Raw genomic sequence first — 13,505 nt, forward strand, 5'->3', positions numbered from 1 at the left:
ATCCAAATTAAATTATTTTTATAGGATAGGAGGCAGAGAATGTAGTGATTTCCTACATTTACACACCAGGATTTTCTTTAAGCGACCCATAAACTTGTATTAAATACCCTTCAAATAAAAAATAAATATTAAATAGGTCCTCACTCTTCCAGGTTCCAGGAAATAATCTCAGTTTGAATCTGGTTCTCTGACCTTTCCCACCTCTACTGACACTAATGAAGAAGCAACTATAACAAATTCCTCTTCCTCAGAGCATTAAGAAAATACTTCAATTGAGGGCATATAGGTCTAAATACTTTGTGAGCCTGATAAATGAGGAGTCACAAGGGAGGGAAAAAAAAAGTCAATAAAGCAATTCTAACTCTCCATGTTTTGATGCCATCAGCATTGACAGTTAACCATCAACATAAAATAATAACCTGAAAATCTAACATGCTCTTAACACCAAACACATATGACATGTTTCAAATGTTACTGTTATCCACTGCTGGTTTTATGTGGTAAATGCCCTGACCTCAGTGTGGTCAGAGCATTGAATCAACAAACACAAGAGCTCTATGCTCTTGCTAACAATACCTGAGCTTCTTCTTGTTGCTTTTTTAACTGTTCAAGCATCTGTTGAAATTCAGCTTCTTTCTGTTCGGCTTCCTCAAGAGTTGCCTGATTCTGTTCCTCATAGGCCATGGCCACCACAGCCAGGATTAAATTTATAAGGTAGAATGAGCCCAAGAAAATAACCAGTACAAAAAATATCATATATGTTTTCCCAGCAGCACGTAGTGTCTGTAAAAATACAAGAGATCTTTTATTAAATTTTATTTAGATGCTAAAAGCTCACACTCCTAGTAATACAGTATTTTACAGCAATTCCCTTGATCTCAGTATTTCACGCTTCCAAAAGAATCTTTTTATCTGTTCTCACCAGTTGGTAAAGGTTTTCCCAGAAGTCTTGAGTCATGAGACGAAATAAGGACAAGAAGGCCCAACTAAAGGTGTCAAAGCTTGTATAGCCATAGTTGGGGTTTCTACCAGCCTTAACACAGATGTATCCTTCTGGACATTGGCTGTAATTAGATTAAAAGAAAAAGTCAGTACTGCAAGTCTGCTGGGTGACTTCCCTGTTTCTACAGATTCTAATGTCTACTTTATATGACAGTAGGGAAAACGGATTTCTCTCACCATACCCATCACTTAACCCAACACTATGTGGACTGAGTTACATAATAACAGAATATATTAGGTCTATTTGTGGATTTCTCTGTGATTCATAATTGTCATTAATTTATTATGTCTCCATATAAAAGTAACCTACCATGATTAATATCTTTGGAGACTTCTAAAATGAATAGAAGAATAAGTCAACAGGGAAAAAAATTGATTTTCACTGAAGATATCTAGGTGCCGAGTGTGTATGTGGCAGTAGAGAAGAGGGGTGATGGAAGGATGGATAGGAGCACATGGAGAGGAGGGAATGTCTCTGCACAGTGAAGACTTCATAGCTATGACTTTAATGATCAAGTCAAACCTGGCCCCAATATTGTGCCTGACACTCCTGGGATGCATAATCTTGAGTTAAGTTTCCTAACTTTGCTAATCTTCAGGCATCTCATATGTGAGAAAGGGCTAATAACAGAACCTGCCTTACAAATACACAAGTGTTGAATAAGATATTCTATGTAAAGCATTTAGTATGGTACAGACAAGGAATTAAAATTAGCCTGTTCAACTTAATCACTGGGATTTGGAGAAAAAGGCAGCACAATATTTATCAGATGAACTAAATGGAAAGTCTGTTACCACTGGAAATTCTGTTACAGGGATTAGTTATTAATGTCCACAACACCATCTTCCACTGAAGAACACTAACCTTCTTCTATGGTTCTAAATTCTTGTCAAACAGGGAAAGGTAATTATTTCTCTGAATTTTCCTAGGCTTTAGCTCCTAGTGCCAATACTTCTTCATAACAAAGTTCACATGTCAATCATAATAATCAAAAGCATTATTGAGTGCTGTTATAGCTACATATCTGCTAATCCATTTAATCCTCACAGCAACTCTATTATTATACCCATTTGTCACTGGAGGAAACTAAGGCAAGGGGAGGGAGTGTTATTTTGTAGAGTCCATGCAAACTTTGCAGCCTGTGCTCTTAAGCACTTTGCTAAAATATGCTCGACATACACTCACCATGACTCAGATACTGACATTATCTTCAGAGATCTTACATTTGAAGCCATGGAGACCACATTAGCATATATAAAATATCACACTTACAAAAGTACATGCTTATGAATTCCATTAACCTAATCTTCTAATACATATGTACTGCTTTTCTATTTTCCATTGAACTAATTTGGAAGATTAGCTGTGACCTAATACGGAAAAACAATTGCCACATATGAGTGTGTGAAGGAGGTGAGAATCCACACTTATTTCAGCTATTTTGAGAATCAGCGTGAAGTGGAATTTATGGAGGGCTCTGAATGAGGAGTGAGGGAGGGTTGGATGGGTGGGATGTGGCAAGTTTTGGGGGCCAATGGAGCAGTGTGGCCTAAAACTCAATACGAAACATCACTTACCCTGCATCTGAGCTGTTGCCACAAAGCAGAGCATCATTTTGCCCCTCCAAAAAATAAAAGTGACCTATTTAAAGAGTGAGGAATAGAAAGAATCATTAAAAAAGTGCTCAAAACACTTCAGCCGTTGTGTTCAAGTAATAAACCTCATAATTTTTTCAACCATAATGAAATGGATAAAATAATAAATATGCATATGGCTAAATGAAAATATGTTAATAACCGAATACTAAACAAATATCAAAATATAAAATTTTTATTTAAACAAGTGCTTAGAAAATCTGTTTTAAAAAGAATATTTTGGGGAAAGAATAGCTATTATAGCATTCTCTTATCAGCATTTATTGCAAATATAAACTCAAATGGCTTGGGATACTTCAAAAAAAGAATTGCCAAATTAAGGTTGTTTGGCACAAAAAGTGAGAGAAAGGGAAGGCTTGTTGCTTCAAATTGCTTCCATGCAAGTAAAATTTCACTTTATAAGTACTTTTTTGCATGGACTCAAAATAGATTCAGACTTTTTTCCCTACCAATCTTACCTAATTTCCTGTGAAACGTGGGGTTAAGTCTTTCTCTTTTATAATGCTCTAAATAAGTATTGTTTGGGATTTTGGCTTGATTACTGTCTTTCAAAGGAACAGGATAAACTTATTTCTTTGAAGATATATAATTTTCTAAGTATATCTAATTTCTATTCTTAGGAAATCTTATATATAACTTCAATAAGTTGCAAAGATGATCTCAAAAAACATACACATACACATTCATAAACATACATATTCACATACAAAAACACATATTAAACACATTAAAACACATACATATACCACACGAAAAATTATTGTAATGGTTTTTAAGACTGCTTAAAGACTATATTGAAGGAATTCCCTAATATATTATGCAGGGAAATCTGGGCTGGAGTTTTGCAAAAAGTTTTAGATCCTTACATCACAATATATGCCAAAAAATATTTCTAGATTTTTAAAGAGTGAAAATTTAAACACAAGTCTATTAATATAATACAAAGAATGTATAAGTGTTTTTATATAGGATATATAGGTTGTTCCTTTATATGTACAATATCTAAGGGAATATCTTTATGATCTCTGAATTAAGAAGCATTTTCTAAACTTAAATAGAGAAAAATAAAAATAATTTTGATGACTATATTGCCTAAATATGAAAATCAGTTAAGCATTAAAAAAAAGCAGTAAGATGAAAAACAAGTTAAATATATTTGCCAGAAAAGGACAAAATGTTAACATGCTTGATAAATTAAAGAATTCATATGAATTCTCCAAAATTTACTATCACTTGGTGAAATAATGGGTAAAAAAATCAACAGATAATTCACATTATATGAAATATGTAACTTGTTAATGATACTAATAAACATGAGTTTAAAAATTCTACTGCAATAATAATTAAGGAACAGTTCATTTTTCTTTCTACCAAAAGATTTTAAAATACAATAATAGTCAATATTAAGGAGAGTTCAGTAAGATGACCAGTTCTGTAGGGAGTATATAGTGGTATATGATCTTTCTTGAGAGCAATCTGATACTCTTATCTCCATAGCCCTAATCTGGTTAAACCCATTGACACCCCCCCAAATTCTATTAATAGAAATTTATCTGAAGGAAATAATCAGAAATAGAGAAAAGATTTATGTGGAAATATTGTCACTGTGCTGTTATTATAATATTAATAAGTAGGAAACCCCATAAATAACAAATTTTTTAAAAAACTATTTATTCAATGAATCTTAATGCCTGTCATAGAAATCTTCATAGGAATATTAACTCTTAAAACATTACATAATTTGAGAAGGGATGAAATTTCATATGGTTCCAAAAGCCATGAAGGATACCTTAGAGTAAGTATTCCAGTAGAATACTGATAATCAAAAGACCAATGGGAGTTGGTTAGCTAAAGCACGGAGACGGAAACACTTGGACATCCAAATGATAGTGAGGCTGGCTTCAGTGTTAAGAAATTATACTGAAGTATATGGCATCATACATTTATACTGATGTCCATTCCTAAATAAAATCAAACTAACTAATAAACAACTCTAAAACAATGACTGACACCAAAGGGATAAATTACAATAACAGAGGTTGGGTTTGAGTTTACACTTTCTAATCACCAATAAGTGAATGGCTGGACTGTGGTTGCTTAACTTCCTGATGATACACAAACATAGATTTCCATATTGGTGAGTGATTTCTCTATTTCCAGATATATCATATGCACTCAATACTTATCATGAGTCAACCAAATAAGGCCAACTTATTTTCCCAGTCTTCTTAAAAATGCGCTTCAGCATAATACACTGAATAGTTCAAACTACAGATTTATTTACTACATGACTGAAAACTCCTTCTTGATCAATGCTTATCAAATACCAAATAAAATGGTATTGCTTTCAACACTGGTTTAGGAAAAGATAACACATCTTTAAATGATAACTTTTATTATACTGATTGATAGGTAAGGAAAAGGGAGTAAAATATCATTATCATATCATAAATATCATTTGACTTCTGTATCACGTGTTATCTTAAATTGGTTAAGTCATTTAGTTTACATTAAAATTGAGACAATTTCCACTATATGTATTTCTTTAACTAAAGGACTAAGCAACTTAATGGTTAAAAGAGTATATCTTACTTTTATCCTCAATATAGTCATCCCAGTTAAACATGCTCACTGTCCTATTGAAAGTGGTACCGTTGCCATCCAATGAGTTATTAAAGAAGGAAGTGATGTTTATTTCAAAGGAAGAATTATCTGGGGGCCATTGCAAACATTTATTCCGCAGGTTGCCCATAAACAGCTGTAGTCCTATTAGTGCAAACACGCTCAGACAGAACACAGTCAGAATCATTACATCAGAGAGCTTCTTCACCGACTGGATCAGGGCCCCCACAATGGTCTTCAGGCCTATGAATGAAATCAGAGGGAGGGATGTCGATATACTATTCAACAGCTATGTTATCAACAAAAACATCATGAGCTTGTCCTGGAAAATAAAGATGTCATGCACAATGCCAAAAATATTAGTTTAATGTTTGTGACTGAATAACATTTTCATGAAAAGCCTGTAGCTGGTGAAAATGAATGAAAGCAGAACTTGAACGTTCGTTAGAAAAACTGTGAATGGCAATGAACCAAAAGTGTATTTCCAAATACCCCTTAGAGCAAAAGAAATGATTCTGTTATTCATGCTTAAACATCAACCTTGTGTAAATATTTTGCTTTTATTTGCAGATGTCTTACTCCTTAACCTCTTATTGATTTTAGAAAAATCTGTATGAATAGAGTAGTAAGAAATCTTAAAGTCAATGGACTATGAAGTTATATATTTGTGATTTCTGCAAGCTTGAGTATGGGTTAAAAAAGGAAGACATCTGAAAACTGAGCCCCATGCAGCACTCATGCTCTCTCTTGCTCTTTCATTTATCTGCAGATAAGAACATCACCAGTTTTCGACCTAAACGGCCAAATTTGCATCAGTCTGAACGCCTCATTCTTTAGCTTCTATGCGGAAAGCTTGATGTTACAGGATGCAAACCATGTAGCCTGTTACTGCAAATGCCTCATGCAAAGACCTGTTAAACTCAAAGGCTGATTTAGAACAGTTTCAAAGAAAGCAAGAAGTAAAAGCAAAGAATCAAACCCATCCAAAATATGATGTCTTGATTCTTGCTTTTTTACATATTTCTTTGCAAAGTGTGACAAGCAAAAGGCTTATGCACAAAAGCTGTGATTGTAACACCAATGCAGTAAAGTCAGCCTCGGTGTTTAACCTAGCTCTCACCTGGAATGACTGAAATTGTTTTCAGTGCTCGGAGAACTCTGAATGTTCTCAACGCTGAGACATTGCCCAGGTCCACAAACTCTGTCACATATCTGTAATAGGGAGTTCACACACAACACAATAACAAAACACAAGAAACAGTTGGAGATATAAGGGGCCTACCACCTTATACCAGTTTCTTCTTACCTGGAATTACAGAAATAGTTTTCAAAGCTCTCAAGACTCTGAAAGTTCGAAGAGCTGAAACATTGCCTAGGTTTACAAATTCTGTTACATACCTGTAGAATTAAATCAGAGTTATTCAGAATTTAGGGAAATCTAAGTCTATGTTGGTCTTTCATCAAGACCTTTTCAAGTTCAATGAGCGTTGCCATCAGATTTCCCAATTAAGAGGAAAATGGCATTGTCTTCAATCTTAGTCTATGTTACTTGGGAAACTTTATTTTACTACTTTACAGTGCTAATTGAATCCAAATTAGACAATTTTCTACTAGATCCTTAATCTCTCCAAAGTGCATCATTTGATTAGAAGAAAAACATTCTATGTTCACATGATAACTAAGAAAAATGCTTGATCTGTCAAGGGAGGCCACTGAGGAGAAATACAGCATAGGCTCCCACCAGTGACTTATTATTCCAGGATGGAAAATGTATGAAGATACTTACGCAAAAGTAATGACTGTGAAATCCAACCAATTCCATGGATCCCGCAGAAATGTGAAATCTTCTAAACAAAAGCCCCTTGCGAGTATTTTTATAAGTGATTCAAAAGTATAAATTCCTGTAAAGGTGTACCTGAGAGGAAATAGCCAAGTCCACATTAAAGAACTAGTAGGTAATTGACATGTACCTGTCTTAAAGGAAACTTAACAAACAAAAATTAAACTCTTCCATGTGGGTCTATACTAGTCTCCCTATGATGTAAGCTTAGGAAGAGTTTAAGGCAGAAGAAATATTACATTCTGAAAGACATTCTCATTGACTCTAAGTAAGTAAGTATTGTATTTGCTACATTAACTAATTTGAAGGCCCAAATAATATGATTCCATATGATATTACCTGACATACACTGGCTTTCGGCCTGATTTAAATAAATAGGTATTAACCTCCAAATTACTGTAGCATTGTGTTTAATAAAATATGTATCATTAAGAGCCATGAAATATATAATAATAACACAGAAAGATGATAGCCAGGGCGCTTGGGTGGCTCAACTGGTAACCTCTTGATTTCAGCTCAGGTCATGATCTCAGGGCTATAAGATCAATCCCCTTGTCAGGCTCATTGGGGAGTAAGCTTAAGGATTCTCTCTCCTTCTGCCCCTCTCCCACTTCCGCTCTCTAAAATATATAAGTAAATCTTAAAAGAAAAAAAGAAAAGAAAGGTTATAACCATGAGAAAAGGAGCATCAAATTAGGTATAACTTTTATCACTGGATATTAGTAATTACTGATAATATTCAAATGTATAAGAGACTCACAAGGAAGATAAAGGGCTACAAACATTGGCAAACAGGTGCAGTAATTTCAGCTAATGAGTGAGCCACTGCAAGCTTTGTCCTATGGGAAATTAGTGGTTGAAATAATCCTGAATCACTGTTTAAACTTGTCTGGTTTAGAGCAGCTAGTATGATTTGCTAAAGAAAGTGACAGGGTCTCAAGATAGTAAATTTGAAATGAAAGGGATGACAATATTGAAAAACATTTTTCATTTTCTACTTACTCCACATTCTTTGTCCAGTCTGGAGGGTTACTCATGGTCATAAATACACAGTTGGTGAGAATAGTGCACATAATGAGCACATTGAATAAAGTAGAAGAGTATTGTCAAGGAAGACAAAACACAGTGGAAAAATCTCACTTTTATGCCCCACCATGCCTTTTACACCATGAAGCTTAGAATTTTTATGCCCTTATTATTTTATTCTTGAGTCCATCTTTTCCATTTCTGTAATTCAACAGCCACACATTTAGGCCATGTCAGGCCAAGCCTTCAAATATTCTGAGGCCATTTAGGTATTTCTTAATAATTAAATATAAAGAGAGAGGCTCACTGGTAAATAATTTATCAATTTAAGTTTTTTAAATGACAGATTTACCTCAACAACTGAGCTGCAAGTTCAGCATGTCTGTAAACTATGACAAAAACTCTACAAAAGAATTTAAGTGATTACTTAAATGCATTATAATTCCATTCTAAGGATCATTCTGGCAAAGTGATTTTAATATGACCCTTTTTGTATGGAGTGTATAATATAAATTTTGCAACCCATTTGTTACTAAATAGAATAACATTTTTCCTTTTTAATGATTTCTGATGAGGTGTTGATATGATATGGTATAAAAATGCAGCATGAAATTTGTCTTCATGTATACTGAGTACACAAGTTTCTATACTTTGTTCTTTGAAAGAGAGTAGGAAGGCAAACATAGGTGGAAATTAATAGCCTCATGGGATTTATGTCACATGATGATCTGAGTCATGTTTTTATGACCCTTAAGAGGTATTTACTCTTATAATGGTAGAATGTAATTATATATGATGAAGTAAAATAAAAATTTCAATATTATTAAACAACAGAAAGAATGATTATTGTCCCATAAGTCACAATTAATAAGTCAATTATGCTCATACAGGAGTTTTCCACATTGCATGACTATCCTTTTAATAATTTAAAAAATACACTTAAGGGTGCCTTGGTGCCTCAGTGAGTTAAGCCCCTGCCTTTGGCTCAGGTCATGATCCCAGGGTCCTGGGATGAAGCCCCACATTGGGCTCTCTGCTCAGCGGGGAGCCTGCTTCCCCCCCACTCTCTCTCTCTGCCTGCCTCTCTGCCAACTTGTGATCTCTGTCAAATAAATAAATAAAATCTTTAAAAAAATACACTTAAGTTAAAGATCCTGACAGGCACTCAGGAAAGGAAAGCAAATAAAATTACTTTGCTTTTAAAACAAAAAAGATAACTAGAGGTAGGTTTTCTGCTTTTGATTTAATAGATATCTCTAAATAGGGTATGTATTAGAATTCATCAACTTCTAGAGATCACTGTGGATTAATTTTATTAGTAACATACTTCTAAAATTTCTGGAATTTAGGGAGTAACTTTTTATAGGGTTTCAGATAATCATGATAAATATACAGATATTTTTAAAAATGTAGGTACGGATTTTGTTTTGACGATAACACACGTTGAAAAAGTATAGAAACTCCACATCAAGGCAGATTTCAAGGGGGAAGAACCAGTAATAAAATGTGTAAATCCTACATTATTTTCTGAATATATGGGCCAAAAACATCAACAAAGTATATTTTTCAAAAGAATAATGTATCCCAGAACAATATTTCCTTAAGAGCCTTCATATATAAAATATAATAGAGGCAGACTAACCTTAAAAAATTTCAGGGGAAAAATGATCCTTTAATCTATTAATTTGTTTCTACCAGGTAAAATGTGTTAACCTTTGATTGATATTGCTGGTTGGCAAATATAAAGTATTTTCTGTGTGTATATGATGAAAAGAAACTTCAAGTTTATACTACATATGGTTCATGTACCCTTGGACATGAAATCTGAATATTTAAAATACTGGCATGCCTATCCCTAGCTCTGTGAAGATAGGATGGAGCAACATGAGCTTTATTGCACTGAAGGACAGACCAGATGTATCCTTTACCAACCACAGGGGTTTGAGCAAGTTGCTTAATTCTTGGATGTTTAATTTTCTTATGTAAATACAGTACTAATGCTTTCCTTAGAGAATACAGTAATTTTTATTACTATTAATCACATGCTTATTGAATATAAAATGTAGGGCATTTCTTTATTATTCTTAAAGAAGGGGAGGTCAGGGCGCCTGGGTGGCTCAGTGGGTTAAGCCGCTGCCTTCGGCTCAGGTCATGATCTCAGGGTCCTGGGATCAAGTCCTGCATCGGGCTCTCTGCGCGGCGGGGAGCCTGCTTCCCTCTCTCTCTCTCTCTGCCTGCCTCTCCGTCTACTTGTGATTTCTCTCTGTCAAATAAATAAATAAAATCTTTAAAGAAGGGGAGGTCATTGTTTGTGAGTCTGTTCAGGGACTTTGTAATGTTATATAATATCCAGAGATGTTGCAGGGGAATTTTTAACTCTAAACTAGGGGAGAAAACAGTTTAATGTTAGAGTTTTGTTTTGTTTTCTTAACATAAAAATAGAAAATTCAAAGCAGAGTAGGTCAGGCCTCTTTCTACCTATCAGTGCATATTTCCAAGTTAGCAGAAATATTAACTAAATGTCACAAATATACTTTCAACTCTTGAGTTGTTTCATTCTATGATTAACCATCTTTCCTAACTATGTGATAATACATGATAACTTTTTTAAAACAATTTTTAAAAAAGATTTTATTTATTTCTTTGGCAGAGACAGATCACAAGTAGGCAGAGGCAGGCAGAGAGAGAGGGGGAAGCAGGTTTCCCGCTAAGCAGAGAGTCTGATGCGTGGCTCGATCCCAGGACCCTGAGATCATGACCTGATCATGACCAAAGGCAGAGGCTTTAATCCACTGAGCCACCCAGGTGCCCCAATGCATGATAACTTTTGAGCATTAAAAGCAGGGGAGGGAGCCTGGGTGGCTCAGTTGGTTAAGCAACTGCCTTCAGCTCAGGTCATGATCCCAGAGTCCCAGCATGGAGTCCTGCACAGGGCTCCCAGCTCCATGGAGTCTGATTCTCCCTCTGACCTTCTCCCCTCTCATGATCTCTCTCAAATAAATAAATAAAATATTTTTTAAAAAATTAAAAGCAGGGGAAATGGAAATCGTATCCCCTCCTCTCCTACAGGCCTATATAGTTCTTTGCAGGAAAAACTAACTTTTTTTAAATTATTATTTCTATGTGGATACTGTATAATTTTGGAATGAGCTAAAAAGGCTACTTCTTATTTAATGAATTAGTAAGTTGAAGCCACTGAAAATAACCTTTGGAATTCATATAGACAGCGATATTGGCAATGCACCTAGTACATTATACCTGAGAGTTTTCTTCTCTCTGGCGGAAAATGCAAAGAGCACTAGGCTGAGAATGAGAAGACCTGGTCTGAAGTTTTAGCTCTGCCATTGATACAAAATGCAGCCTTAGAAAGGGAGTAAACACTTCTGGGACTTAAATAAATCATCTGCAAAATGAGAAGGTCACACAATCACATTATGTTTTAGTCACTTAAAGCATCAAATTCTGGTGGCATAAAAACATTTTCTTGGGAAAGTGAAGCCAGGAGAAAACAGTGATTTATACAGAATTCTTTGTGGAATTCCTTAACAGTATGAGAGTTTTCCTTTACTAATCTTACAGTAGTTGCTGCTAGAACTGTACTTACTACAACCAAAAACAGCTATCATAGCAACCATTTATCAAGTACCTACTAGGTGTTAGTCATGATGCCAGGTACTTCGCATACATTTTATTATTATTAATGTATTCATTTTGACTCCAATTTCATAGATGGAGAAACTGAGATCCAAAACAGTTTTAATACCTTGGCCCAAGGTCATAGAGCAATAGGTAAATCTCAGAGGTGGGTCTGAATCCAGGTTTTCTGATACCAAAAACTGTTTTTCATTTTTCTATTCTGTGTGAATGACAGGCAGTCTGAACAGTTGTGTTATTTGGGGTGTCACAGATCTTTGTTATGACTTGAAATACCATTAAATACTAATGTCTTCCAAAGTTTTATCCCCAGCCCTACGCTTTCCTGAACTCCAGATTTCTATTTCCATCCAGGTACTCAGCTCCTCCCCTGAATGTCTAACAGCCATCTCAAACACACATTCAAATCTAATAATCGCTAAGAAAATCCTGTTGGCTCTTCTGCAAAACACATCTAAGTTTGATGCCTTTTTGCCACCCTCACTGTTTCTACCATAGTCCAAGCCACCAGCATCTGTTGTCTTCATAATGGAAGGAGGTTCCCAATCAATCTTCTCCCAACCTTTCCCTCCATGCAGTCTATACTCCACCCAGCAGCCAGAGTGGTATTTATAAAATATGAGTCAGGTTATGATATTCTTCTGCTGGAAATCCTTCAATCATCACTCCGCATCTCATTCAGCCCGACTTTGTGGTGTCCTTATCGTGGCCTACAACTGCACCCCGCCCTCTGCTCTCACTGACCTCATATCCCACTACACCCTGCCCTCCCCACTTCACCCCATCTCTCTGGACTCCTTGCTGATTCTCCTTGCTGAGCACACCAGTTGTACATCTATCTTTATACTTTGCCTTCACATTTGCTATTCTCCTCACACTTAACTTTTCCCTAGATTTCCATGTCTCCCTCCCTTCCTTCTGATCTCTACTCAGATGGTATCATTTTAGAGAGGACTTCTCTGCTCGAAAATAGTACCTTGCCATTCTTCTCTTTTTACACAGTTTTATTTTCTTAATAGCTCTTATCATGAGCTGGCATAGGATTTTTCTCATCTTTCTCCTCTCAAACACACACATATACTGACCATAATAACCACATGAAAGCAGGAACTCTGTTATGCTCAGTGCCGCATTGCAATGTCTAGAAGAACACTTGCCATATATTAGGAACTTCATAAATATTTGCAAACAAAAGCAAAATAAGGTAGAATATGCATATTAATCTAAAATAATAAAAACTTTCATGCAACACATTTAAAACTCTGATAAGAAATTTTAGGAATATGGATCATTTTTAACTTGTTTACTATCTAGAAAATATAACCATATTTTATGTAACTACCAAAACAAGATATTAGGCATAGCAAAAGCATTTTCAGCTTTCAAAATACACCCTGGCACAAATATAGTAAGCATAAGTATAAGTTCTCATTCTGCCAAAGTCAAAAAACAAAGCTAATTTGATATTCAACAGCTCCTAATGAAGATAACAGCTCTTTAACAAATGAGACAGGATTTTCTTTAGAAATAGAGGTATTAGTCTAGGTCTAAAATACAAATTTCTTTATTGTGAATGGACATTTTCTGATTTATAAATTAATGATAATAAATATACAATGACCTCTTAACTGTATCCCAACCCACCATCATCATCTCCAAGCATTTTAACTTTAGAGCAAAAGGCATGTGCTTGAAGCCAGAAAAC

The 13,505-nt window shown here is 35.1% G+C and overlaps 1 protein-coding gene across 6 annotated transcripts in view; it reads right to left on the reverse strand.

Moving 5' to 3' along the window:
* LOC131827147 (sodium channel protein type 2 subunit alpha) overlaps window positions 1–13,505 on the reverse strand; it is a 137,762-nt gene that overhangs the window by 64,425 nt on the left and 59,832 nt on the right. For 5 of the 6 annotated variants that reach the window (XM_059167139.1, XM_059167140.1, XM_059167142.1 and 2 more), the window contains 7 exons: window positions 8,123–8,212; window positions 7,067–7,195; window positions 6,401–6,492; window positions 5,251–5,523; window positions 2,581–2,644; window positions 923–1,064; window positions 577–783 (listed from right to left, as the gene is read on the reverse strand). In XM_059167139.1, coding sequence (XP_059023122.1) covers window positions 577–783; window positions 923–1,064; window positions 2,581–2,644; window positions 5,251–5,523; window positions 6,401–6,492; window positions 7,067–7,195; window positions 8,123–8,212 — 997 coding nt within the window. Of the gene's footprint in view, window positions 1–576; window positions 784–922; window positions 1,065–2,580; window positions 2,645–5,250; window positions 5,524–6,400; window positions 6,493–6,586; window positions 6,679–7,066; window positions 7,196–8,122; window positions 8,213–13,505 lie in introns of all 6 variants that reach the window. The other variant, XM_059167144.1, reaches the window with a different exon arrangement.

Source organism: Mustela lutreola, chromosome 3 (assembly GCF_030435805.1).
Source record: "Mustela lutreola isolate mMusLut2 chromosome 3, mMusLut2.pri, whole genome shotgun sequence".
NCBI classification, from domain to species: domain Eukaryota; kingdom Metazoa; phylum Chordata; class Mammalia; order Carnivora; family Mustelidae; genus Mustela; species Mustela lutreola.